The sequence below is a fragment of the Sarcophilus harrisii genome, chromosome 3, assembly GCF_902635505.1.
Source record: "Sarcophilus harrisii chromosome 3, mSarHar1.11, whole genome shotgun sequence".
Classification (NCBI taxonomy): Eukaryota; Metazoa; Chordata; class Mammalia; order Dasyuromorphia; family Dasyuridae; genus Sarcophilus; species Sarcophilus harrisii.
The window spans coordinates 168,944,965-168,971,306 of record NC_045428.1 but is presented as its reverse complement, the minus strand read 5'-3'; the positions used below and the strand labels follow the sequence as shown (position 1 = coordinate 168,971,306).

The following is a 26,342-nucleotide window of genomic DNA, read 5'->3' as shown; positions in this document are numbered from 1 at the left end:
TATTGAAACATTTTGGATCACTAAAACCAATCATAATTGGCATGAAATTAATTGCATTGTGTATATATGAACATATAGTACATAAACTGTACGAATGTATATATTTCAGAAATATGTGTACAAGTGTTATGTATACATGTGTTTAAATGTACATAAATGCACTGTATAAATGTATCAATTCATATGTTTATATGCATTCATCTCTGTATTAATGTGAATTGTGTATATGTACATATAAATGCATGTGAATCTTAATATGAGTGCATTTTTGTGAAATTATTGTATAGTTATTTTTTGGTAGGCAATAATTCTTCATCTCTACAGTCAATTTGAAAAAAAGTAAATATAAATACACAAGAATATGCACAAAGGTATGTACGTATATTTATCATACCAGACCACATCTATGAAGCAACTTGTAACATCATTTAATTAAATTCAAATTCAATAAATATTTATTAATTGTATTATGTTCAAGGTCAAAAGACAGTATGATAAAAAAAGCTGGCTTCCAATAATGAAGGAAAGCCTTCTTCTGATATCTACCAGATGTAGGACCCTGGCTAAGTCACAACCTTTTAATTTCCTCAGGAAATTTCTTTCCTGAATAGGAGTTCCATAAAGAAATCACAAGCCTCCCTCCTCTCTCAACCTCCCCTACCTCTAAATACATAGAGATGAAAACTTACATAATCCTTATCTTCAGGATGCTTCCTGATATAGAAGTTCTAGGAAGAAAAGGCATTCCTTTTCATACTTTACCTCCAAGCTTTTGCAGAAGCTGTCCTTTATATGGGGGAATTGGTAATTTTTTTTCTTTTAAAGATTCTTCATTAAATTCTGTCTTGTTTTTCAAATTATTGTTTATATACTTTTCCCTTTGCGTGCTATATCTTCCATTGTAGAATGAAGCTGCTTTAGAGCAGAGATGTTTTGAGGTCTATTTTTTCACTCCAGTATCAAACAGTGCCTTGTATATATAGATTTAGATATATACACACACAATGCAGATACATGATTGCATATACATATACAATATTAACAATGAAAAAATACATATTTATATATGTATGCTAATATAGACACACATACATATCCAACCAATATGCACACATACAAACATGTGTGCATATGATATATTTAGGCATCTATATGTATATAGCATGTGTCCACACATACATGTGATTTATGCATCTGTGCAATGCAATTTTCACATATTCATATTTATACACACATGTATATGCATACATATTTGTGTGCATCTCTTTAGACTAAAAACCCTACAAACCATCTTTGACACTTTCTTCCCACATCTCCAATTAGTTACCAAGCCAACAAGCAATATTAATCTTAGTTGTCTGTCCTTTTCTTTAAATTCCCAGTAGCTCATTGTGCAATGATCAACTATGATTGATTTAACTCTTTTCAGCAATACAATAATCCAAGGCAATTTCAAAAGACTCATGACAGAAAATGTTATCCACCTCCAGAAAAAGACCTGATGGAATCTGAATGTAGATTGAAACATATTATTTCCACTTAAATTTTTTTTTTGAGGTTTTTTTCTTCTTGGTCTATTTTTTCTTTTACAACATAACCAATATGGAAATATGTTTTACATGATTTAATTTGTAATATTGCACATATAAAATATGCATTTATATGTGTGCAATATGTTTATATATATGTACATATGTAAATTTTATCAGATTTCTTATCATCTTAAGGGAGGAAGAAGGTGAGGGAGAAAGAAAATAGTGGGACCTCTATAGCACCTGCTTCGGGCACTATCAAGGCCTTTGCAACAAATTGTTTTCATTCTCCTATTCCAAAACTTTGTAGATTTGTTTTTGTTTTTAGCATAGAAGTGTGTACTTTTTCAAAGGCTTTTTCTGCATCTATTGAGATGATCATATGTTTTGGTTTTTAATAAACTGAATTATGTTGATTACTTTTCTAATGTTTATCTATCCTTTTATCTCTGATATAAATCTTCCTTGGTCAGGGTATCAATTTCTAGTTTGAAATAAACATGTGACAAATTCACAATAGTTATTCTCATTGCAAAAAGGCAATAAAGCTTTTTTAGAACAGTTACAGACAAAATGAAGAGGTAAAATAATTAACAGGAGTGGCAAATATGAAAGAGAGTTGGGAAAGCAATAGAGTTATCAAGGAAAAGAGTTTGGAAGAATCCATTAAAGGGATATGCTTGAAAACATCATTGTCTAGCAGTCTAAATCCATAGAAGAGTTTACCAGACTAACCAGAGTTAGTCATAAGAGGATAAACATCATTAAAAGGAAAACACTATGAGAAGGGGGAGAGAGTACCTCATAGTGGCCTTAGACCTAAAAAGTACTTAGGAAAGATCATCATAATCTTTAATAGGGGGAATAAAATCTTGGGGGTTTCTCAGGGAGGATCAAGGAGGCACTAAATGGAATGCACCTGGTAGACCAGGTTCCAGGTCCATTTAAAGGTATGCTAATAAATAGCTCAAAGATTGTTTAAAGATGCCCAGAGGTTTGGATAGACAATGGAAACTCATAAAGAGTTCCATTCTTACAAATCACTCTATACAAATAGGATAGTCTGGGGCTTGGTGATTCCTGATAATAGTCAGAAAGATCTCTTCTTGACAAAGTAAGAGAATAAGCTCAAAGTGTTCATCATTCATGATGAATGATTTCTTGGATAAATTGTTATAGTTTGTTTGATAGGATTTTGTTAAAAATGTTTGAGTCAATGTTCATTAATGATACCGGCCTATTGCTTTCTTTCTGTGTTTCATCTTTTCTTGGTTTGGGTATTAAGACTATATGTATTCATTTTTTTTTTTCATAAAAGGATTCTGGTGGGGTGATTTCTTTCTCAATTTTTTTAGAATAATCTTAAAAGTATGATAGAATTCTCCTATGAATTATGTGAAATGAACTGAGTGAAGACACTCTCATGGGAATATAACCTTAAACTATACTTCAATTGTGATTTGAGACTTTATAATAACAAATAGAGCTATAGCTAAAAAGTTGCAAGTATTGTTCCTTTCTATTTTCCACCACTTCTTAATTAGAATTTAAGTACTTCTTTTAAAGATGATGATGACTTTGAATTCTATATCTACTTATATATCAGTTGTCTAGGGAAACTTAAATTAAGAATTTATTATTATTGACGTGTATTCTTTTGTTTCTGGATTAGATTTTCAGATTAGAATGTAAGCCTGGACTCCCCTAAACAATGGAAGAAAAGACGAGCCTTGTGGGGTGGAAGCTTTGGGGGCTTCTGTATTTAGGCTTTTTAATCTTGTGTTTTGAAGTTATGCTTGGCACTCTTTTTGCTGACAAAAATCTTGTCAGGTGGGAAATGCCCTTTCTCATGAGATCATACGGATACGATTAGTGACAGTGCAGAGAGTTGTGAGAATACCCTCTACTTGATGCAAGTCCTACATGAAAGAATTCATGAATCCAAAATGTCTGACTGGCAAAAGGTCCTAGCAGGGAAATAACAAAAGGTTATCACTGATAAGAGAATGTCTTCACAGCAGGCAAGAGTCTTGGTATGCAGCTGTGCCAAGAGGAAAGGTCCCTTGTCAAAGTATAATTCCTACTTCGGACTTCTCCAAAAATTTGGAGTTTAAAATTGTATTTTTATAAGAAATCTGAGACTGGGGTTTCTATTGAATGAGATTCCTTCAATGTTGTTACTGAGCCCAGGCCTAGATTTCCAGCTGAATGAGACCACTTAAGTTCAAGCTAAGTAGGAGTGGTCCTGGGCTAATCTTAATGAAACCACTTAACTTTCCTGAAGGGTGGGTCTCTGTCAGAGAAGAGTTTCAGAGTTCACCCCAAAAGTCAAGGAGGACAATTTCAGGGTTCACCACCCATCAATAATAAATCCCTTTTTGCTTTTTTCTTACTCTGAGAGTTTCTGATTGGTTTTGTGGATGCTACTGTCCCACATAGAAACCATTAGGATTAAAAGTTTTTGTGGTTTTCCTTGGCAATTACATCTAGATTAGTTCCTTTTCTGGGAGTGCTTAATTTAAGATCTCTATTTAGTCTTCTGATAGCTGGGTATTTTATAATATCAATTGAAGGCATTCCTTTATTTCTTTTGTGTTCTCAGTTTGTTAGCATATAGTTATATAATTTGTTTTTATTATTGTTTTGCTGTGATTTCACCTTGTTCATTTGTTACTTTATTCTATTTATTTTTTGATCTTTTAAAACATCATATTAGCTAAGATTTTTTTAAAATGAATTTTATTAGTTTCTTAAAATTTTATGGCAAAGCCAAGATAGCAGAGAGGAGACATGTCTTTCTCTGAGCTCTCCTCAATGTACCTCAAATTAACAGCAAATCAAGCCTCTGAACTAGATTTTGGAGTGACAGAACTCACAAATATTTGGAGTGTAACAAATTTCCAGCAGAAGATAATCTGGAAGATCTTCAGAAAAGGTCTATTTCAATTGGATACAGAGGGAAGCAGGACAAGCACAGGCAGTGCAAAGACTCAAGGTAGTATGGTTTCCCAGACACTGGGGAATATACCAGGAGAAATCTATAGCAATGTTGGCTACTCTGTCCTGGTTGAAAACCAGTTGATCAGCAGATTAGCTGTAAGACATTAAACACAAATACAAAGGTAAAGAGTGAGCCCCTAAACCCCAGAATATTGTGGGACCTGGCCACACTCATCCAGAACCAGAAGTTAGTCAGCATTGACCCAACACAGCCATTATCCCTGTACAGGAAGCTTAGACAATCTCCCCTTTGTCCTAAAAGCAGACCTCAACTTTTTTAAAAAATGAAAAAGTAAAAAAGAACTCTGAGTTTTTATGGAGAAAGGGAAGAACAGATTTCAAACACATGAGGAACTAAAAGGAGATCATCTCCAGGTGAATCCCCAAAGGGTGATATGAATTAGTCCCCATCTCACAAGGCTTTCTTGGAAGAATTCAAAGAGAGTTAGAAGAAAATGGGGAAAGAAAATGAGAACTTTGCAAGAGGACTTAGAAAATGAAACCCAACAATTATCTGAAAAAAACTCCCTATAAAATAGATTTAGTGAAATGGAAAAAGCATATAACTCCTTACAAAATAGATTTGACAAAATGGAAAAAGAAAACAACTCCTTGAAAAACAGAACTTGTGAAATGGAAAAAAATTCCACAGAACAAACAACTCATTTAAAAATTCAATTGGCCAATTACAAAAGGAGCTAAAAAAGGTAACTGAAGAAAATAATTCAATAAAAATTAGAACTGAACAAATGTAAATGAATGACTCAATGAGGCATCAAGAATCAGTCAAACAAAACCAAAAAAAAAAAAAAAAAAAAAAGAAAAAGAGAAAAAAATTAACAGAAAATGTAAAGCAATCCTGATTGCAAATCAAGTAAAAGCAAAGATAGATCTTAAAAGAGATAATGAAGGGAACTATATCTTACTAAAGGGCACCATAGATAATGAAGCGATATCAATACTAAACATATATGCACCAAGTGGTACAGCATACACATTCCTAAAGGAGAAGTTAAGAGAGCTGCAAGAAGAAATAGATAGCATAACTATGCTAGTGGGGATCTCAACCATGCTCTTTCAGAACTATATAAATTGAAGCACAAAATAGATAAGAAAGAAGTTAAGGAGATAAATTGAATTTTAGAAAAGTTAGCTTCTGATAGATCTTTGGATAAAATTGAATGGAGATAGAAAGGAGTACATTTTTTGTTGGTGGTTCATAGAACCTGTACAAAAATTGACAATATATTAGGGCATAAAGACCTCAAAATCAAATGCAGAAATAGTAAATGTATTTTTTTTCCAGATCATAATGCAATAAAAATTACATGGAAGAAAGGGCCAGGGGAAAATAGACAAAAAATTAATTGGAAACTAAATAATCTAATCCAAAGAGTGAATGGGTGAATGAACAAATCATAGAAACAATCAATAATTTAATCCAAGAAAATGACAATAATAAGACAACATACCAAAATTTGTGGGATGCAGCCAGAGTGGTTATTAGGGGAAATTTTATATCTCTAGATGCTTACTTGCATAAAATAGAGAAAAAGAAGATTAACGAACTGGGCTTGCAACTAAAAGAGTTAGAAAAAGAACAAATTAACCCCCCCTAATTAAATACCAAATTTAAAATTCTGAAAAATAAAAGGGGAGATTAATAAAATTGAAAGTAAGAAAACAATTGAATTAATAAATAAAACTAAGAATTATTTTTATGAAAAAAAAACAACAAAATAAAGAAACCTTTAGTTAATTTGATTAGAAAAAGGAAAGAAAGAAAATCAAATTGCTAGTCTCAAAGATGAAAAGGGATAAAATGAAAAGGAAATTAGAGCCATAATTGGGTTATTTTGCCCAACTATATGTCAATGAGGAATACCTACAAAAATATAGATTGCCTAGATTAACAGAAGAGGAAATAATTTATTTAAATAGTCCTATTTTAGAAAAAGAATTAGAATAAGCTATTAATCTAGATCTGTAAAAATAATTTCTTGGGAGTTTGATTGGTATGGCACTAAATAAGTAGATTAGTTTAGGTAGTATTGTCATTTTTATTATATTCACTATTCGGTATTGTATTAGAAATGTTAGCTTTGGCAATGAGAAGAAAAAGAGATTAAAGAATAAGAATAGGTAATGAGGAAGCCAAATTATTACTTTTTGCAGATGACATGATGGTATATTTAGAGCACCCTAGAAAATCAAATAAAAACAATTCCCAATTTTAGCAAAATTGCAGAATACAAAATAAATTCACATAAATCATGAGAATTTTTAATTACTACCAACAAAGTCCAGCAGCAAGAGATATAAAGAGAAATTCCATTTAAAATAACTGTTGATAATATAAAATATTATGGAGTCTATCTGCCAAGGCAAAGTTAGGAACTATATGAACACAACTACAAAACACTTTCCTCACAAATAAAGTCAGATCTAATCAAATGGAAAAATATCAAGTGCTTGTGGGTAGGCTGAGTAAATATAATAAAAATGACAATACTACCTAAATCAATCTAGTTATTTAGTGCTATGCCAATCAAACTCCCAAGAAATTATTTTACAAATCTAGAAAAAATAATAACAAAATTCATCTGGAATAACAAATAACAAAAGCTCAAAACCATTTGGTACTGGCTAAGAAATAAAGTAGTCAATCAGTGGAATAGGTTAGGTTCATAGAACAAAATAGTCAATGACTATAGCAATCTAATGTTTGATAAACCCAAAAACTCCAGCTTTTGAGACAAGAACTCACTATTTGACAAAAACTGCTGAGAAAATTGGAAACTAGTATGGCAGAAACTAGGCATTGACCCACTGTATATCAAGAGAAGGTCGAAACGGCTTCATAATTTAGACATAAAGAGTGATATTATAAGCAAATTAGAAGAACATAGGATAGTTTACCTCTCAAATCTGTGAAGAAGGAAGGAATTTGTGACCAAAGAAGAAATGGAGTTCATTATTGAATATAAAATAGATAATTTTGATTATAGTAAGCTAAAAAGTTTGAAAAAATTGAAACCATTTCTAGTCATATGAAAATCACTATTGACAAAGAAATACAAATTAAGACAACTCTGAGGTACCACTAAATACCTCTCAGAATGACCAAGATGACAGGAAAAGATAATGACAAATGTTAGAGGGAATGTGGAAAAACTAGACACTGATCCATTGTTGGTGGGATTGTGAACTGATCCAATCACTCTGGAGAGCAATTTGAAACTATGCTCAAAAAGTTATCAAACTGTGCATACCCTTTGATCCAGCAGTGTTTCCACTGGGCCTTTATCCCAAAGAGATATTAAAGGAAGAAAAGGGACCCACATGTGCAAAAATGTTTGTGGCAGTTCTTTTTGTGATGGCAAGAAACTGGAAACAGAGTGGATGCCCATCAGTTGGAGAATGGCTGAATAAATTGTGGTATATGAAAGTTATGGAATATTATTGTTCTGTAAGAAATGACCAACAGGATGATTTCAGAAAGGCCTGGAGAGACTTAGATTTACTGATGCTGAGTGAAATGAGCAGAATCAGAAGATCATTGTACATGTCAACAGCAAGATTATACGATGATCAATTCTGATGGATGAGGCTCTTCTCAATAATGAGATGATTCAGGCCAGTTCTAGCGATTTTGTGATGATGAAAGCCATCTACACCCAGAGAGAGGACTGTGGGAACTGAGTATGGATCACATTTTCACTTCTTTTGTTGTTGTTTATTTTCTTTCTCATTTTTTCCTTTTTCGTATGATTTTTCTTGTGCAGCAAGATAATTGTATAAATATGTATGACTATATTAGATTTACATATATGTTATATATGTATATTGGATTACTTGCCATCTAGAGGAGGAGGTGGGGGAAAGGGGGAAAATTGGAACACAAGGTTTTGCATGGGTCAATGTTGAAAAAATTATCCTTGCATATGTTTTGAAAATAAAAAGCTTCAATAAAAAAATAAATGTTTATTTATCATTTGTATTTTTCTCCTCTATTTGTATCCTCTAATTTTGTCTCCTGTTTCGTATTTATTTTAGGTTGCTTTCTTATTGGATTTCTAATTTTTTAAAATGCATATTCAGTTCTTTAATCCTCTCCTTTACTATGTTGTTAACATATATTTATAGGGATATAATTTTAGCAACATTCCAGAAATTTTGGTGTGTTGTCTCATAATTTTTTTTTTACAAATATATTAATTTTTATGATATGTTTTTGGCCAACTTACTATTTAGGATTTCATTGTTATGCTTTCATTTGGATCAGTATCTTTTGATTGTGGTCCCAGAAGTAATTATATTTTTATTGTGTCATTGTCTGTAAAGGATGTATGTTAACTATTTCTGCCTCTTTATATTTACTTGCAATATCTCTGTGCCCTAGTACATAGTTACTAGCACATGTAAAAGTTCCATGTGGCACTGAGAGATATGTATATTCTCTTACCATTTCAATTAAAAAATGCTATAAATCTTTTAATTCTAATTTATACAGCAATTTGTTCATGTCTTTGGAAAGAGGATTTTGAGGTCTCTTGTCACAATTGTGTTACTGCCTGTGTCTTTCCTTCTATTTCATCTTTCCTTGGTGATCAAATAATGTTTCTTTTTATGAATTTGGGTGCTGAGGCATTTGGAGCATATAAATTTGTTACTGTTATTGGTGTATCATCAGTGACTCCTTTCAGCATATCCATTTTTATATTTTGAATGTTTTTGCTTTCTCAGTATGTATCTGTTAGAAAGTATATATTTGTTAATTCCTGCTGTTTCCTCCCATTTCATACAAAGTAGTTTTCCTCTATATTCTCACTTTTACTTTTTATATGTGTTTTTTACATGTGTAGATTCTTAGAAGCAATTCTCCTGTGGTCTCTTTTCCACCTGAGCCCACTGGTGTTACCTTCCCTTCATTTCTGGCCCTTGTTTTATCTGGGCTACTGTCTTTATATCTACCCTCTCCATAACTTTCTAAATTAAAATAATGCCATTTAAACAAAATAAAACACAACATATTTAAAAAAAAACCATTGATTCCTCTGTAAGTAGAGCATTGCCAGATATCCATATACCCATATATGTGCCACAATACCCAGTGTCCATCTGATCACTGTTATATTCACCAAATCTCTGCTATTATCTGTCTTCTTAGAAGGAGGTGGGTTAGGTCTTTATTTTTATTTTTTTTACTAATGTCTTTACTGCCACTTTTTTGTTGTTGTCTTATTGACGTCTACATGTATTTACTCCTTCATTTCTGTTGTTTGGCAAAAAATAATCTCTTTGGTTCTGGCTTGCTTCCTAAAAATGTTTCAGATGTCTCTTTATTATTGGAAATCTATCTTTTTTTTTCAGGTATGGTTTAGCTCAGCTTTGAAGGTAAGTCATCTGAGGATATGTCCTGAGTTTCAGTGTTCTTTGGAACACATTATTTCCTTCCCTCTTGCATTTTCTGGTAGGTGCAGAATAGTTTTATGCTCATTGAATTTCCTTTCAAGAGTATTTGAAACTCTTTCTCCCAGCTTGTTTCTAAATTGAATTATTAAATTTAGTTACTATATGTCTTGGTATTAACAACCTTTCACCTCCCATTCCCTTTTACCTTCTTGAGATGATCTGTGAATTTTTTCTAATTGGTATTTCACTTCTTATATTCAGAAGTTCTTGACAGTGTTCTTCTATTATTTCTTATATTATGCTGTTAAGGTTTTTTCTTCTTTCATATTCTGGGAGACCTGTGATCTTTAAGTTGTTTCTGTATATTTTTAAGATCATTATATTTTGCTTGCATAGTATTTCTCTGTAAATTTTTTTTTGCTTCTGTTCTTCTTGATTGTCCTTTTCTTATGTATAGTTGTTCTCTCTTTTGTTTATTTGGTGAGATTTGCCAGTGTAGATTCCAGTTTTTCTATTTGTCCATTATTTTTATTGTTGTTTTTCAGTCATTTCAGGAAGGTCTGACTCTTCATGATCTCTTTTCTTTCTCCAGCTCATTTTACATATGAGGAAACTGAGGGAAACAATTAAATGTCTTGCTCAGGCTCATACAACTATTAAGTGTTTATTCAGAGCATAAATTCTGCTCTCATAATTTTCATTTCTCTTTTGAATAGTTCAGGACAGAATGTTATGGTTCTACATCTTCTTAAATTCCAGAGTCCTCTGTTTCATAATTTTGAATTATTTATTCATAAATGCTTGAACTCCTTTAGTAAATCTAGAGGCCATATTTCCATGTGTTGTTAATGTTTTTCTCTGTTGATTTATCTGCACATATTCAAAATCTTTGGATTTTCTTCTTTCTAAGATCTTTCTAAGATAGGAATCTTTCTTCCTTCCACCACCTGTTTTTCTCTTATCATTCACTTTCTGACTCCCTCCCCTAAGGTGAAGTACCTGAATCTGAGCTTAACCATATGAGAGAGAGAGAGAGAGAGAGAGAGAGAGAGAGAGAGAGAGAGAGAGAGAGAGAGAGAGAAACAGACAGAGACAGAGAGAGACAAGAGACACACACACACAGACAAAGACAGACACAGTATGTTATAGATAGGAAATGTTGCATGTACTTTCAGATGAGATCACTGTTATTCGTTTTACTTAATTGATTTATTTTGTTATAAGAGACCTGTCAGGAAGTGGAAGTAATATGTAAATTGAGTGATATAAAAATAAAACAGTTCAATAAAACTTTAAAAATTATATATGAAGAAGTTAGATGTCAGAGGTCTCTTCCACTTACAATAGCTTATGATTTTTCATAACCCAAATACATGGTAGTATCTAGAAGTACAATAATAAAAGGAGTACAAATTATTGAGTATTTCAGGAGGAGAAAAAGAGAGACAGAGAGATACAAAGAGAGACAGAGATAAAGAAAGAAGGAGAGAGGGAAGGAGGGAGGAAGGGAGAAAAAGAGAGAGAGATGCTTGAGATGCAAGAGGAAGAATTAGGGAAGGCTTTGAAGAGAACATGGAATTGAACTAACCTAACCCTAACCCTAAGTTTGGAGTAGCTGGAAAATTGTTTGACATATAGTTATGAAATTTGGGAGACAGATCAAGGTTAGAAATATAGATTTTGGAATGATTCATGAAGAGGTAGAGCTCATGAAGATGAGCTCACCATAAAAGAGAATCTAGGAGGCAAAGAAAGGATGAAGGAACATTTATTAAATGCTTACTGTAATCCAGGAATTTGCTAAGCACTTGATAATTATTATCTCTTTTGATTTTTACAACACCTTGTGATATAGGTCCTATTATTATGCCTATTTTGCAGATGAGGAAACTAAAAAGCAAGCAGAGGTTATATGACTTCAGCTATTAAGTATCTAAGGCTGGGGTTAAATTCAGATATTCCTGACTTCAGCCCCAGTATTCTATCCCTGTAAAATATAGCTACCCCTAAAAATCTTGGAAAACAGAAGATACATACTGCTTTGATTTTGGTCTTTATATCCCTAGCACAAGTGTTATATATAGTATTTATGGAATTGAATTCCAACATTCAATGGGCAAGAAAGAAGAGCCTGAAAAGGAGAGGTGAAAGATAGAAAAAAAAGGAAAAAAAATACAGTGATAAAGAAACTAAGGAGGATGAGAACATCAAAGGTGGAAGTGATGGTCAATAATACAATGATCCTGATGGGGGACAATGGGGGAAGTTGGTGGTCAGAGTGAGATATTGAGTAAGTAAAATCTTTATCCTTTGACCTTGATGAAGAAAGAAATCTTGGTGTATTCACTAATTTTCTTTTACTAACTTTTACATTTCAATGATTTCTGACTATTAGATCAAGACACTAAGTTTCCTTGACCTTTCCAGTACTCTTGGTTTGCTTAGTTTGCAGGTTCTTTTGTATCTGGTCTTTTTACCCTGTCCATTGTCCTGCTGACATTCATTTTAGCATCCTTTCACTCTCTTATCATACCTGAGTCATCCTGGGTTTAAGCAAAGATATTTATTAACAAAGGAAAAGAGACTATTAATCCAAAAATAATATACCAAGGTAAGGTATTTAGAAGCAAGTGCACAAGATTCCATCCACTACAGACAAAAAGTTAATTTAACTTTCTAAGGTATTTATTTAGTTCCTGGGCTTAGTGCCTAGCCTAGCCTAGCATTCATAGTCACCTTTAAGACTGGAGCCTACCCAAGTATGTTCCACTTCCTTATTGTCCTCCAAGAGAAGGACATCTTCCTCCTCCTTCCTGAGGATTTAATATTTGCATACCTAGGCTTTGGACTGAACTCATTCACCTGTTCTACAGACCCAGTCAGTCAAGGAACCTTTTTGATTGCCAGTGAGCTTTGGCAAAACACCTGCTTATCTACCAAGTACAGTTTCTTCCTTTCCTCTGCCTAAAGGAGTGGAGCAACAAACAAAAATCACTATGACATATTTAATTTTTTCCTCCCACCCTCCAGATATAAAAAAAAAAAAACACTAAAATCCATACCTATTCACATTTTTTTTTTCTGGAGGAAGTCATGTAGTGGTACTAATTGAGTCCACTAGAAACTTTTTATCTCATCTCAGCCAGACCCTCACTGCAGCAAGACAATCCTTTTATTCTTAATTGACTCTAGAAAACTCCTCACTGACGCTATTCTAAATCTTTTTTTCCTCTCCTTATGTCACCTATACTGTCTTTTCAACTGAGGATTTTTCTCTCATTTTACCTAGAAATGAGAGATCAAAGTGAACTCCCTTTTTTCCCTAATTCAATATTTCCTTGACATTATCCCTTATTCTCTCTTCCTTTACTTAAGCTTTTAGTGATAATAAGGCCCTTTTCTTTACCAAGACTGACTCCTTTACTTATGTTTCTGATTTTATACCCTTATATTTCTTCTTCTGATAGATTATCCTCATAAAACTCCTTCTCTCCCATACCCTAATCTTTAATTTCTTTCTATCTATTGGCTCATCCCTTTCTGCCTAAAAACCCACTTAGGTTTTTCCTTGAAAAAAATGAAAACCAAAACTAAAATCCTCCATTGATGCCCTAAAAGTTTTGCTTTGCTTTGTGTGTGTGTGTGTTTGTCCTCCCTTGTATGGACAGATTTCTAGGGACAAAAAACCTTCATGTGGTATCTCTACTTCCTTTATTCTCACTTGCTTATAAACCACATCTGGCTTCCAACCTCATCATTGAAGTGAAACTAATCTCTCATCAGATCTACCTTCTCTTCATTGTCACATCCAATGGCCTTTTCCTTAATCCTCTTTCTTCTTGATCTCTCTGTAGCATTTGACACTATAGACTACCGTTTCTTCTTAGATAGTATTTCGCTGTCTTGTTATCTTTCTTGGCTGACAACTTCTCATTCTTATTTGCTGGATCATCATTCACTATGTCCATTAAGTATACAAGGTTTCTTAAGTTTCCCACTTGCGATTTCCTTTTGCCCAAGAAATATTTCCATAACCCCAGGCATAGAGGTATATAAAATAGATACACAAATCAAACATTTACTTATAATAAATCCTAATTTTGCAATCTCCACATTTAATTAAAAACCCCATTTGGGGTCATAAACCACAGTTTAAGAAGCTGGGAACTATAGTATTAATGTGCCACTAGATTATATGGTTTGCCCTCTGTTTTCTCAGTAACTTGGGCAGCTCCTATGACTACTAGATCAATATTTCTTCTCTCTTTCCTTAGTTTCAGACCCATAGCATCCATTACTACTACCTATTTGATACTTTGAACCTCATGGTCAGCTCAAATGTAGCATGTCTAAAAGAGAATTCATGCTCTCTCACTCCAAACACACCTGTTCTGAAGTTTCTTATATCTGTCTGAGGGCATTACCAATTTTCAAGTTATCCATAGTCACAATTGCTGTTATTGTCAGCTCCTCACATTCCCTTCCCTTACATATTTAACAAGTTGTCAAGTTTTATTGATTTTTACCTCCAGACCTGATTTCTTTCTATCTTCTCACACAGATGATATCCTAGTTTAGGGACCCATGATCTCTTATCTAGATCACTGTGATCTCTTTCTAACTACTGTCCCTGCCTCAACTCAGTTTTATTTCTAGTCTAACCCAATTCACTTTGAAGTCAGGATATCACTCTTGTAATGTCATGGATCCTTTTTAAGAACGAAGGACAAACAATAACAATACTCCCTCATACACAACAATGCCTGCTGAAATGATTGTCCTAACAAAAAGAGGGAGAAATCATATAACTTTCATGCTACTTTCAGAAGGAGAAATGATATAACTTTCATGTTCAAATGACCTAGAACCAAATATAAATTTCTCCATTTGTCACTTAAAAAGTTCCACAATCTGACTACAATCTACCTTTCCAGGTATACACACACCCACACCCACACCCACACATACACACATGTATAGATATATAGAGATAGAGATATAGCTTTATAGAATAAATTAGTAAGTCCTTATTATGCACAAAACACTGTGATTAAGTCCTGGAGATATAAAGACAACAGAGTCTGCTGAGTTCACATTCTAATTCCTTGCAGTCCATCTTCTGTTTCTGCATTTCTGAAAAGGGAATAGATTGTGAGAATGTACAGAAGCTAGAGATAGAGTATTAAGTTCATAAAAGAGTTAGTGATCCAGTTTGGTTGAAAAATAGAGTTTGTGAAGGGAATTAGTGTGAAATAAGGCTGGCAAGGGAAACAGGTGCCAGATTGTGGAGGGTCCCACAGGCTATGCTGATTTAGGATTTTATTCTAGGGGAATAAAAATTTTTGAGCATGGAGTCAGTATGCTTATAGGACAAGTGGGATCAGTTTGTTTTGTCTTTTTTTTTTTTTAATAAGAAGCCTAAAATGATTTGCCAGATTCAATGTCTTATGTTTTGAGCATGAAGCTAATTCTTCTCTTCTAGATCTCCCTACATAAATTGTGAATGGATGGCTTTCTGACATAGTAGCTTTACTTTTGGGGAAATCAGCTAATTTTAAGGTGGATCGAGCAGATGGAAGTTAAGAAAGGATAGGTGAAGGTATAGGGACACCTTTAGTGGGAGAGGAGAGAAATTGTCAGAGGCAGTGAAGTGACTTAGTGGAAAGCTCACTGGACCCAGAATCAGGAGGACCTGAGTTTAAATCTGACCTCAGACCCTTACTAGTTGTCTGAATCTGGGCAAATCATTTAACAGTTTGCCTTAATCTATCTAATGGAAAAGGAAATGGCAAACCACTCCAGTATCTTTGTCAAGCAAACTTCACAGATAGTACTGGTATGCTATGATCCATGGAATCACAAAGAATTGGACAGTACTGAACAACAAGAAGACCATTAAATTGTTTTAGTCTTCTCAGTAAAACACTGGAATTATTCTGTCAAAAGTGTTAAAGGTGGGGATTGGGAGTCTGAGGAAAGTGGAAAAACTTTGTATTAGCCATTTCAGGAATGTGATAGGGAATCAACTAGAAATGAATTGAATATTAAAGATAATGTGATTTTAATAGAGCTAGTATGCCTAATGTTTTCACTTTCTTTGGAAAAATTGAGTAGATTGGGAATTGGAGGAGAGAAAGCAAATGGTGAGATTTATGGTAATATAGGTGTTACAAAAGGGTTGAGAGTACAGTGAAGAATGGGAATCATAGATTAGTAAAGAAAACATCCTCCACTAAAGGAAGGGAGGATGGTATACTGGAAAAAATTATGAACTTGGTTGGAGTCAAGAAAGATTGGTTCAAATCCAGCTTTTTATACTTATCAACAGTGTGACTACTACAATTTGTTTAACTTCTTTAGAGTGATCTTACATAAACTGTTCTTATAGATAGGGTCATATAAGTTTAATTTAACAGAGTCCTAACCTGATACCCATATGTCAGGGTCAGGAGTGACCCTGGGTTCTCAAAGCCTATGCTTGAATATTGGATGGTTCTACCAATTCCTAAATATTTCAAATATATGGCCAGAGAAAGACGTCTTCCAAAAATCAGCTCGTCTCAGCTATGATAGTTCCTTTTAGATCACCTAAAGGGGTTGCAATCAGAGGAAATATTTAGCTCTTGAAATTATGGATCTTGGAGTACTGAAAAGGGAAGGGAGGCAGAGTCAAGATGGTAGAGTATAGACAGAAATCCAGCTTAATCTCCCAACATTTTCTTTCAAACACCTTTAAAATAACTCCTCAAATCATGTTTTGAAGCAGCAGAGTCGAGAAAAGATCAGTGAGATATCTTTTAAGCTAAGACAATATAGGACAACTTAGGCAGGAGAGGTCTGGTACACCAGTGTGGAAAATAGCTCAGAGCATGGAAGCAGCACCAGTCATGGGTCTTGGAGTCAACTGAGACATAAGAGTGGTAAAGGAAAAAGTGGGAAAAGAAATCAAAAGGATGCAAGAAAATTATGAAAGAAGAATTAACAGCTTGGTAAAAGAGGTGCATACACAAAAATATTTAAGGAAATAACATCTTAAAAACAGAATTGGCTTAATGGTAAGAGAGGCACAAAAACTCAATGAAGAAAAAATTCTTTAAAAGTAAAATAAGTCAAATGGAAAAGAAGATCTAAAAATTCATTAAAGAAAGGAATTCCTTAAGTAATAGAGCTAGCTTAATGTTAAAAAGAGATACAAAAGCTCACTAAAGAGAGCAATTCCTTAAAAATTAGAAGTGGAAAAATAAGACTTGAAGAACAGTAAAAAACAAAATCAGAAAAATAACTGACTTGGAAAATAGAATGAGGAGGGATGATTTAAGAATTATTGAAAAACCTGAAAGCTATAATAGAAAAAAAGGAGCAAAGATATTATATTTCAAGAAATTATAAAGGAAAACTGCCTCAATATCTTAGATATAAAGGATAAAATAGAAAGAGAAAAAATGTCAGTCACCTCCTGAAAGAGATCCCCAAATGAAAACTTTCAGGCATATTGTAGTCAAATTTGAGAGCTCCTAGATGAAGGGTATTGCAAGCAACCAGAAAGAAATGATTTAAATATGCCACCACATTCAGGATCACAAAAGCTTTAGCAGCTGTAAACTATCCTGGAAAGCAAAGGAACTAGGATTGCAACCAAGATAACTTAAATAGAAAAATTGAGTATAATACTTCAGTGAAAAAATGGATATTTTATGAAATACAGAACTTTCTAGTATTTCTGATAAAATAGAGTTAAATAGAAAATCTGATATTCAAACACAGGACTCAAGAGAAGCATAAAATGATAAACATGAAAATAATAATCAAGGACTCAATAAAATTAAACTTTTTACATTTCTATATAGAAAGATGACAGAAGTAATGCCAAAAAACTTTATCATTATTAGTACAGTTAGATGGAATCTACATAGATGGAGGGCATGGAGGATGTCTAAAAATAAAAGGAGTAAGAAAGAAGAATGCACTGGGGGAAAAGGGGAAGGTGAGTTAGAATAAGGAAAACTTTTTCATATAAAGAGGTCCACAAGGAAGAGCTTTTACAGTGAATCGAAAATGGGAGGTGGTGGCAGGAAGTGCTTGAACCTTAGTCTGTTTGGAATTGGTTCAAAGAAAAAAGAAAATAATACACGCACACAAATACAATTGTGTATAGAAATGTAACTTACCCAATGGGGAAATAGGAGGGGAGAGAGTGATAAAATGGATTGAGGATGAAGAGAGGTTTTTGGTCAGAAACAAAACAAACTTTTGAGGAAGGACAGGATAAAAAGAAAAAAAAGAATAAACAGAAATAAATAGGATGAAGAGGAATATATAGTAATCACAACTATAAATGTGAATGGGATGAGCTCTCTCATAAAACATAACCAGATAGTAAAAAAAATTAGTAACCGGAATTCAACAATATATTGTTTATAAGAGACACATTTGAAACAGAAAGACATATACATAGTTACAACAAAGGGTAGGAACAGAATCTATTAAGCTTCAGCTTAAGTTAAAAAAAAAAAAAAGGAGTAACAATGATGATCTCAGACAAAACAAAAGCAAAAATAGACCTAATTAAAAGAAATACAGGGAAACTTCATTTTGCTAAAAGATATCGTAAATAATGAACTTCAAAACTTTTACTGCAAGATTTTCTGATAAAGGCATTATTTCTCAATTATATAGGGAACTGAGTCAAATTTATAAAAATAAGATTCATTTTCCAATTGAAAAATGGTAAAAAGTATCTGAACAGGCAGTTTTCAGATGAAGTATCAAAATTATAGTGACACAAAATGATCTAAATCATTATTGACTGAATAAATGTAAATTAAAACAATTCTAAATTTTCCCCTTACATTTATTAGAAATGACAAATGCTGATAAGCATGAGAGAAAATGGGTAAAATAGGTATATTAATAAACTATTGGTAGAGTGTTATCTGGTCCAATAATTCTGGAGAAGTTTGGAACTATGTCCAAAAGTCAATAGCGCTGTGTATACCCTTTGACTCAGCAATACCACTATTAGGTCTATACTTCAAAGAGATCAAAAGAAAAGTAAAAAGACATATATATATATATATATATATATATATATATATATATATAATACCAAAATATTTAAAGCAGCTTTTATGATGACAAAGAATTGGAAATTGAAGGGATGCTCATCAATTGGGGAATTGCCAAAGAAGCTGTGACATGTGACTGTGATGGAGTACTATTTATTGTGCTATAAGAGATGATGAGGAAGGATGGATTCAGAAAATAATATAGCAACATCTATATGAACTGATATGAAATGGAGAACTGGGAAATCATTACACACAGTAACAATAATGTGATGATGATCAACCATAAAAGTCTTGGCTATTCTGATCAATATAAGTATCCAAGACAATTATAGAGGACTCATGATGAAAATAATGCATTCATTTCCAGAGAGAGAACTGATGATTTCTGAATGCAGATTGAAATAGAGCTTTCTCTATTTCACTCAGAAAAAGTGATATGGCTAATATGGAAATGATTTCATATGTATAAATGATATCTTTTTGCTTGCCTTTTCAGTGGATGGGAGAGGGGTGGAAAGGAGAGAGAGAATTTGGAACTCAAAATTTTAAAAGAAAAGAATGCTATTTTTAAGAAAAGAAAAGGGCATCATTGAAATGAGGAAAGTAGGGGGAAACGGGAGATGTGAGGTCATGATGAAGCATGTTCAGTGGGAGTGAGATGGTATAAAAATAAAGAAGGTTGTGAATGGAGGTGAATTTGACTTTGGAATGGATCAAACAAGATAAGCACACCATGGAAGCTAGTATAGAGGACTGTAAGAAAATACAAGAGATAGTATGAATGAGTGAGAGGGGAAAAATCATTACATTATTATTAGGTCTTAGGCTGGAAATTCTACACAATCATCTAGATAAGCCACTTCCTTAACTCAAGGAGCTTATTCTAATAGAGATGGACAATCCCTCTATTAGAGTGGTGACCAAGGAAGGGGAGTGTCTGGGGAATCACAAGGCTGCTGAGTTGATCCTTACAAAAATCAACTGACACTCTTTCCAGGAACAATGATAATATAATAGCATTGATTTAGTTCTTGATGAGAGAACAAGATGTGGAAAACTGAGGAGGAGGGGAATTGTAAGTAAATTTAGCAATGGGAAGATATCTAGGGTGCACAGTAGGAAGGGATATGAAGCATGGTCTGGGTCTGTGTAGATATAGGGAGTTTAGTTGTTTAAATTAGATGACAAGCATAAGGAGATAACATGAATTTCAAAATAGGAGAGATTATTTAGTGATGGTCAAAATGATTTGATATTTTAAAGTTCAAAATGGGAATTATAAGTTGCTTATGTAGCAAATCTTCACAATCTCTCTAAGCCTCAGGTCCACCCTCCATCTGTAAAATTGGAGAATGGAACATGATCTTCAAGGTCCTTTTATAATATCTTTTGGTCTAAAAGCCAATTCCCCCTTCACACAAAGAGAGAGTGACCTTCATGATCTAGGTTCATCATTTTCAGGGTGTGGTAGGTGCTAGAATGTTCTTCCCTTTTTTGAAAAGTTCTGGAACCGAATGTACCTGAGATACTCTGACCTTGTGAAGATGCTGTGACTACTGTGTAAGAAGTAAATGTTCATCCTGTCAGCCAAGAAGACTTCGAACCCAAGAGCCACTCATTGGAGACAAATTTTGACAAAATCTGGACCTGGGACAGGAAACTACCACGAGGGGGCAGCGCGCTGCAGGGAATATCTTCATTCCAGTTGGCAAGCAAACCTACCAAACTTCCCCAGCTTCTCCAGTTCCTCCCGTACGTATTTCCGTTGCTCTGACGCTCTCCTGATCCAGGGGGTCGGGAAGGAGAAATCGATTTTTTGCCTCCCCCAATCATCCCTCTTCTCTTAGCCAAAGGGAAATTCGAGTAGGAGTGAAGAGGTTGTTGCAGTGGGAGAAACTGGAGGCTTTCAAGACATCTCAATCATTGGAATTGCCTTTCTTTGGATGTGGGAGAGCACGGAGAGTTTCTGTGGCGAAAGCTTTCAGTCAGAGGAGGGGCAGTGTGTCCCTGCTGGGTACTGAGGGCAGCAAGAGGGCACAAAACATTGAAGGATCTGCAGTTTTGCCGGAGGCCTTGCTCAAGCAGCTGCCGAGACGGGTTTGGAGCCGGGGGGTCAAGTGCGTAGACTGTCCTGGAGAACAGATGCACGGTAAATTGCGCAGCCAGTGCGAACTTCAGGAATCTCTCCTTTCCAGTGCTAATACCAAGCTTAGCTGGAGCAGCCCTGACGGCTGCAGCAGCATCCCAGGGCATCGTTGGAGCTGTCATTCCTCTGGAGGAGCAGAGGGTAGAAGGCTTAGGATGCTCTAGGGAGTTAGCGGTCTGGAATGATGCATCTGGTCCTCTGCCCAAGTCTCTCTTAAAATCAAAACAAACAAATCCCAATCACAACAGGCTCCAGCGATGAAGACAAGGACTCTCACAACACAGACAAAACTTTATGACCCCTTTCGCTTCAGATCAGCTTGACCAAATTTCTGAGTTCCACGGTAAATCTCTTTCTACTGGGGATGAGAAAATGGTGATAATCTATAGGAAAAAGAGAGTTTATCAGTGATGAGGAGAGAGAATTGAAGGGTGCTCTCCGTCTTTCTTTTTCACGACTCCGGGAGAATTATATAAGGTGGATAACTAGCTGCCACCAGTCAATTAGAGGGAAGAACGAATTATTGTATTAAGAAGTGGATTTTTGACCTTTCCCTTTACCTCCACCCATCTTGTGTCCCCAGCATCCTGCAGTGAAGGTGACTGACTCCCTGCCAGTTTGTTTCAGTCCTAGCTTGCAGTGTACTTTTTTTTTTTTCCTGGAGGAAAAGGGAGGATCCAGCTAACGCCAAGAGCTCCGGGGATGGTGTGGTGGATAGGCGATAGGGACCTGTGATCAGGTGGTGGGAAGCCCCATGGAGAAGCCGCGGAGGCGGTACAGTTTGGCAGGACTGCGGTGGGTAAGCTCTGACAAAGCTCCTGAGACTCCTCTTGTCTTGCTGGTCCAGTTGCTTCTGCGTTTGCTTTCTTACTTTCCTCTGTCTGAAGGATACCTCACTGTTGCCCTGGACCACCATTGAACCTTTGGAACCCACTAAGTCAGCCCAGTCCCCCTTCCCCCGGCTGATTTTACCCTCTGTGCCCCACCCCACCCGTGGATACGCGTGGGAGACAGGTGTAGCTCATCTTATCCTAATGCCTGCCTGCCCTCTGCTTGGCGGACAGCTGACTTGCTTGGGAGGTCCTAGAACTTGGGGGTGGGGGGGTCTGGAGATCCAGCCGCAAGGCTGGGTGAGGTATTGGCTTGGAGCTTAGTAAGGATTCCCCAGAGAGCGCGTAACTCCTGAAGCCGGTCCGAAGGGCTGTTTCTGCACCACTTTTTCATTGCTGCTCCTGTAGCCTTCGGGACCCAGAACATTTGGGAAAAGGGGAGGTGGTGACATCACGTCCAGAGATCGAGGCAGGGAGCTGGAAAACTCCCCCTTCCCCATTGATCTTCGTTCCTAGCGTTTCCTGGCCACATCCGCTGTTAATCTGTGGATGAAGTTGGCTGGGTCCCCTTCTCGGCGTCTCCCCTGGAGGGTGGCTGCACCGATGCCTCCTGCCAGCGGCAGGCCCACAGTACCCGGGACTTAGGGCTGCTGCGTTGTCTGCAGCCGCCACCATCGGACTCCATGCTCCTAGGAGCGTCTTGGTTGTGCGCTTCCAAAGCCGCTGCAGCGCAGAACGAAGGAGAAGAGGAAAGGCAAGGGGAGAGAAGGAGGAGGCGAGCAGCAGCCGCAGCAGCAGTAGCAGCAGGAGAAGAGATGGACGAGTCCTCCTTGCTGGATTTACTGGAGTGCTCGGTGTGCTTGGAACGTCTGGACACTACTGCCAAGGTGCTTCCGTGCCAACACACCTTCTGCCGCCGCTGTCTAGAGAGCATCGTCTGCTCTCGCCACGAGCTGCGCTGCCCCGAGTGTCGCATCCTGGTGGGCTGTGGGGTGGATGAACTGCCTGCCAACATCCTGCTCGTCAGGCTGCTAGATGGCATCCGCCAGAGACCCCGAGGCAGCGGCGGGGGAGGTGGAAGCAGCAGCTGCAGCAGCAACGGGAATAGCCCCACGGCCCGAGGTCATGGTCCTATCCCAGCAGGAGTGGGTGGAGGAGGTGGAAGCAATGCCCCGGGGTCCCCAGCCTATCACCCAGCCGCCGCCGCAGCCGCCGCCACCATCTCCGGGGGCACCAGCGCAGCAGCCAGTCTTCGAGAGCTTGCCGCAGCTAGCAGGAGCGCCCTACTGGGAAAGGTGGGTACCTACCGCCACGAACAACGAAGTGCCTTGGGTTAGGAGAAGTAGAGAAGGGCTCAAGAAACGCAAACCGCGAATGGCGCGGGCTCTTTCTTCACGTGTTCTCACACTACTTTTCCGCCTCCCGCCACTCTTTCCCGCTCTATGGTTTGCTTTTCCTGGGAGTTTTCTAACATTTCTCTATTCCAACCCCAAGTCTTAACTCCTGTACCCTATCATTTACTAGTTTCTGGAATTATTGCACCTGCTATTTCTCACCTGCCCCTCATTCCTTCCTTAGCCCCTTCTTCCCACAACCACCTGTGCTTAGAAATATCTCTTCGGGGACACATAATAAAACTATCCTTTCCTTGTGCTCGTGTTTCACTTGTCCTCAAGGTTCCAGCATCCTGGTTTATAGTTCCCTGCCCCGCTATATTCCTATAAGATTTCCATTAATCTTATACACTCCCCCCCCCTTCCTTTCGTGGATTCTCTCAATACTCAGCCCTTTGGGAATCACCTCCTTATTTCATATTCTCACTACTGAAACCTTAAGTTGGCAGACTAAAGAAGTCCATTGTTCTTTTGTATTGTAGGTGAATAAAGTTTTTCTATCAATCCTTCCCTCTCCCTCTTCAGCCCCCTCCCCTTACCCTGCCTTTGATGGGAATTGGGGGGGGGGCGGTATGCCTCAACTGTTTGTGTTTTGTAGATGGAGAGAAAGGCACTGTTTGGGGGAGTTGAGTTTGGTTAAAGCAAAGTAAATCAAAATCCTCTTTGGGAAGAAGCGAAAGAGTTAATAGTCACGTGACTAAAGGATCCCTTTTGGCTGAGCCCTGGACTGGACTTGGCAGCATCTGCCAGGAAGCGATTGTCTTTTTCATAGCTCTTAGCAGGGCAAGGTTTGCATTCCCACATGAGTCGTTAGTCTAGGTTTGTGCGGCTTTCCACTGCTTCTAGTTTTTAGCCAATGGGGTCATCTCTTTCAAGGCTTTTGTGATTTGATTTCAAAATCTTTTAGATCTAGTGATTGCTTAGTCTTACTTATCCTTTTTTCACTGACACCCGGTGGGGATTCTTCTGTGAAGGGCAACTGTACCGTGCTGGTTAAGTGAGAAGTAACCTGTAGTATATTTTTTAAATGGGGTGAACAATTCCATAATCCATTCTTAAGGTTAAAAAAAGCTCAACATCAATAGGTTGGAAACATGGTTTTATTTCACTCATATAAAATGAGCTAATCTTTTTCCCCTCTGAGGAACTGATAGGTAAGAGAGGGTTTGATTTAAATAATTCATAAACATGTTATAATATTGTTGAAATGTTATGAAATCATATAATACAATGAAATTATTGAAATTTAAAAAAAAAAAAAACTTTGTCCTGACATTCCAATTGGATTGATAAATGGTGCTCAAAAAGGCTGACCACATTTTAGAGAATGTTTAGAAAAGCCATTCTCTTCATACTTCCAATTATAGTTCTTTTTAGTAGATCTACCTAAGAAATATTTGCTTGTCACTATTGTCTAATTCAGAATCAAGAGAATGTTCAGTTTTTAAAAAATGATAAGTCCAGCTCCAAACTCAGTCTACATGGGCACAGAACCATAGTATATTAAGTTTCTTTCCTCTTCTTTATTATTGTTTGACCTAATATATATTACTTAGAGAACTATTCTTGGGGAGAACAGGGGATGCAGTTTGCTTCTCAAAGGAAATGCTTATCATTAAGCTATCTCTCTATAACTTCTGAAAACACATACTATTCTGTTTCTAAACTTTTTGGAACACTCAATCTAGAGTGTTTTTTTCATTTAGTTTTTAAGGGAAAAATGCATCTTTTCCACTGGGTAATACTTTGGTAAATATTTACAGTGATTTTTGCATGAATTTTCCTGAAACAAAACTTTTCATATATGGCCTCTGAATATGGAAGATCACTGCCACAGAATTTCACTTGTAATTTTATATTCTTGCATCCTTTTATTATTGAAGTTGTTAGTAGGTAATTATTGAAGGTAATTATTGAAATTGTTAATAGAGTCAGAATGATTAAAGTGGGATTTTAATTAACTGAATTTAAGAGCTTTTATATAAGGATATATATATATATATATATATATATATATATATATATATATATAGTGTGAATCTTGTATAGTACTTTTTGCAATTTATTTCACTTCTCTTCTCTTTTTGATTTTCACAGTAAAACTATTAGATAGTGATGACAGATATTATCTCCATTTTACAGGAAAACCCAGGCTTGGAAGTCAAATGACTTACTTAAGGTCAAATAGTTAATAGAGTAGTTTGGAGTAGAGCCATATTTTCTGACCCACTAATTGAGCACTGCTCTCTAATGTATGCCTTTGCTTGTTAAATATTTTATGACTTATTAAACAACAACAAAAAATATTTTATTACTCACTAGTTCTTTCCCTTCATGCCCACTTGAAAGGTACCATCACTGAATTCTGTTAAAAGTTTGATGTTATGACCAATTACTCAGGAATTTATGTGGTATTTTGCCCATACCTAGATATTAATAGCCAAAAGTAGGGGAGAAGAAGGTATTTTGTCCCTATTTATCCAGAAGAATGATCTTTAGCGTGAAAAGGATTCATCCTTTGGTTTGGAAGTAGTTGAAACCCAGGACAAGTGAGGAAATGGTAAAAGAATCTCTAGCTATTCAAAAGCAACAAGCTTTATTAAATACCTTCTGATCACATTTGGAATAAATTGTATCATATTAAATCTGAAAGAATAACCAGAAGTGACTACTGAATCTTGGTTAATATTTGAGGAATCCTGGAGGATTGGAGAGATACCCAGTAGTAGAGATGGTTGAGTATTTCCTGATTTTGTTTTAAGGATGTAGGTGTGTTCTATAAAATGCAAATGAATGAATCTATGGCCAACAAAGTTCTAGAACAAATTATTTTATTGATGCTTTGTAGGCATTTAGTATTCACTAGAAATCTGTGAGTGTTCATTAAGGACAAATAAATCCTTTCAGACTAACTTCATTTACTTTGTTGACAAGTTAGTATTTCTAGTATGAATAAG

The 26,342-nt window shown here is 35.9% G+C and overlaps 1 protein-coding gene across 2 annotated transcripts in view; it reads left to right on the top strand.

Annotated features, from left to right (window-relative positions):
- Window positions 1–20,326: 20,326 nt before the first annotated feature.
- SH3RF3 (SH3 domain containing ring finger 3) overlaps window positions 20,327–26,342 on the top strand; it is a 566,022-nt gene continuing 560,006 nt past the window's right edge. For both annotated transcript variants that reach the window (XM_031958770.1, XM_031958769.1), the window contains exon 1: window positions 20,327–23,286. In XM_031958770.1, coding sequence (XP_031814630.1) covers window positions 22,675–23,286 — 612 coding nt within the window. In that variant the 5' untranslated portion in view covers window positions 20,327–22,674. The remainder of the gene's footprint in view (window positions 23,287–26,342) is intronic.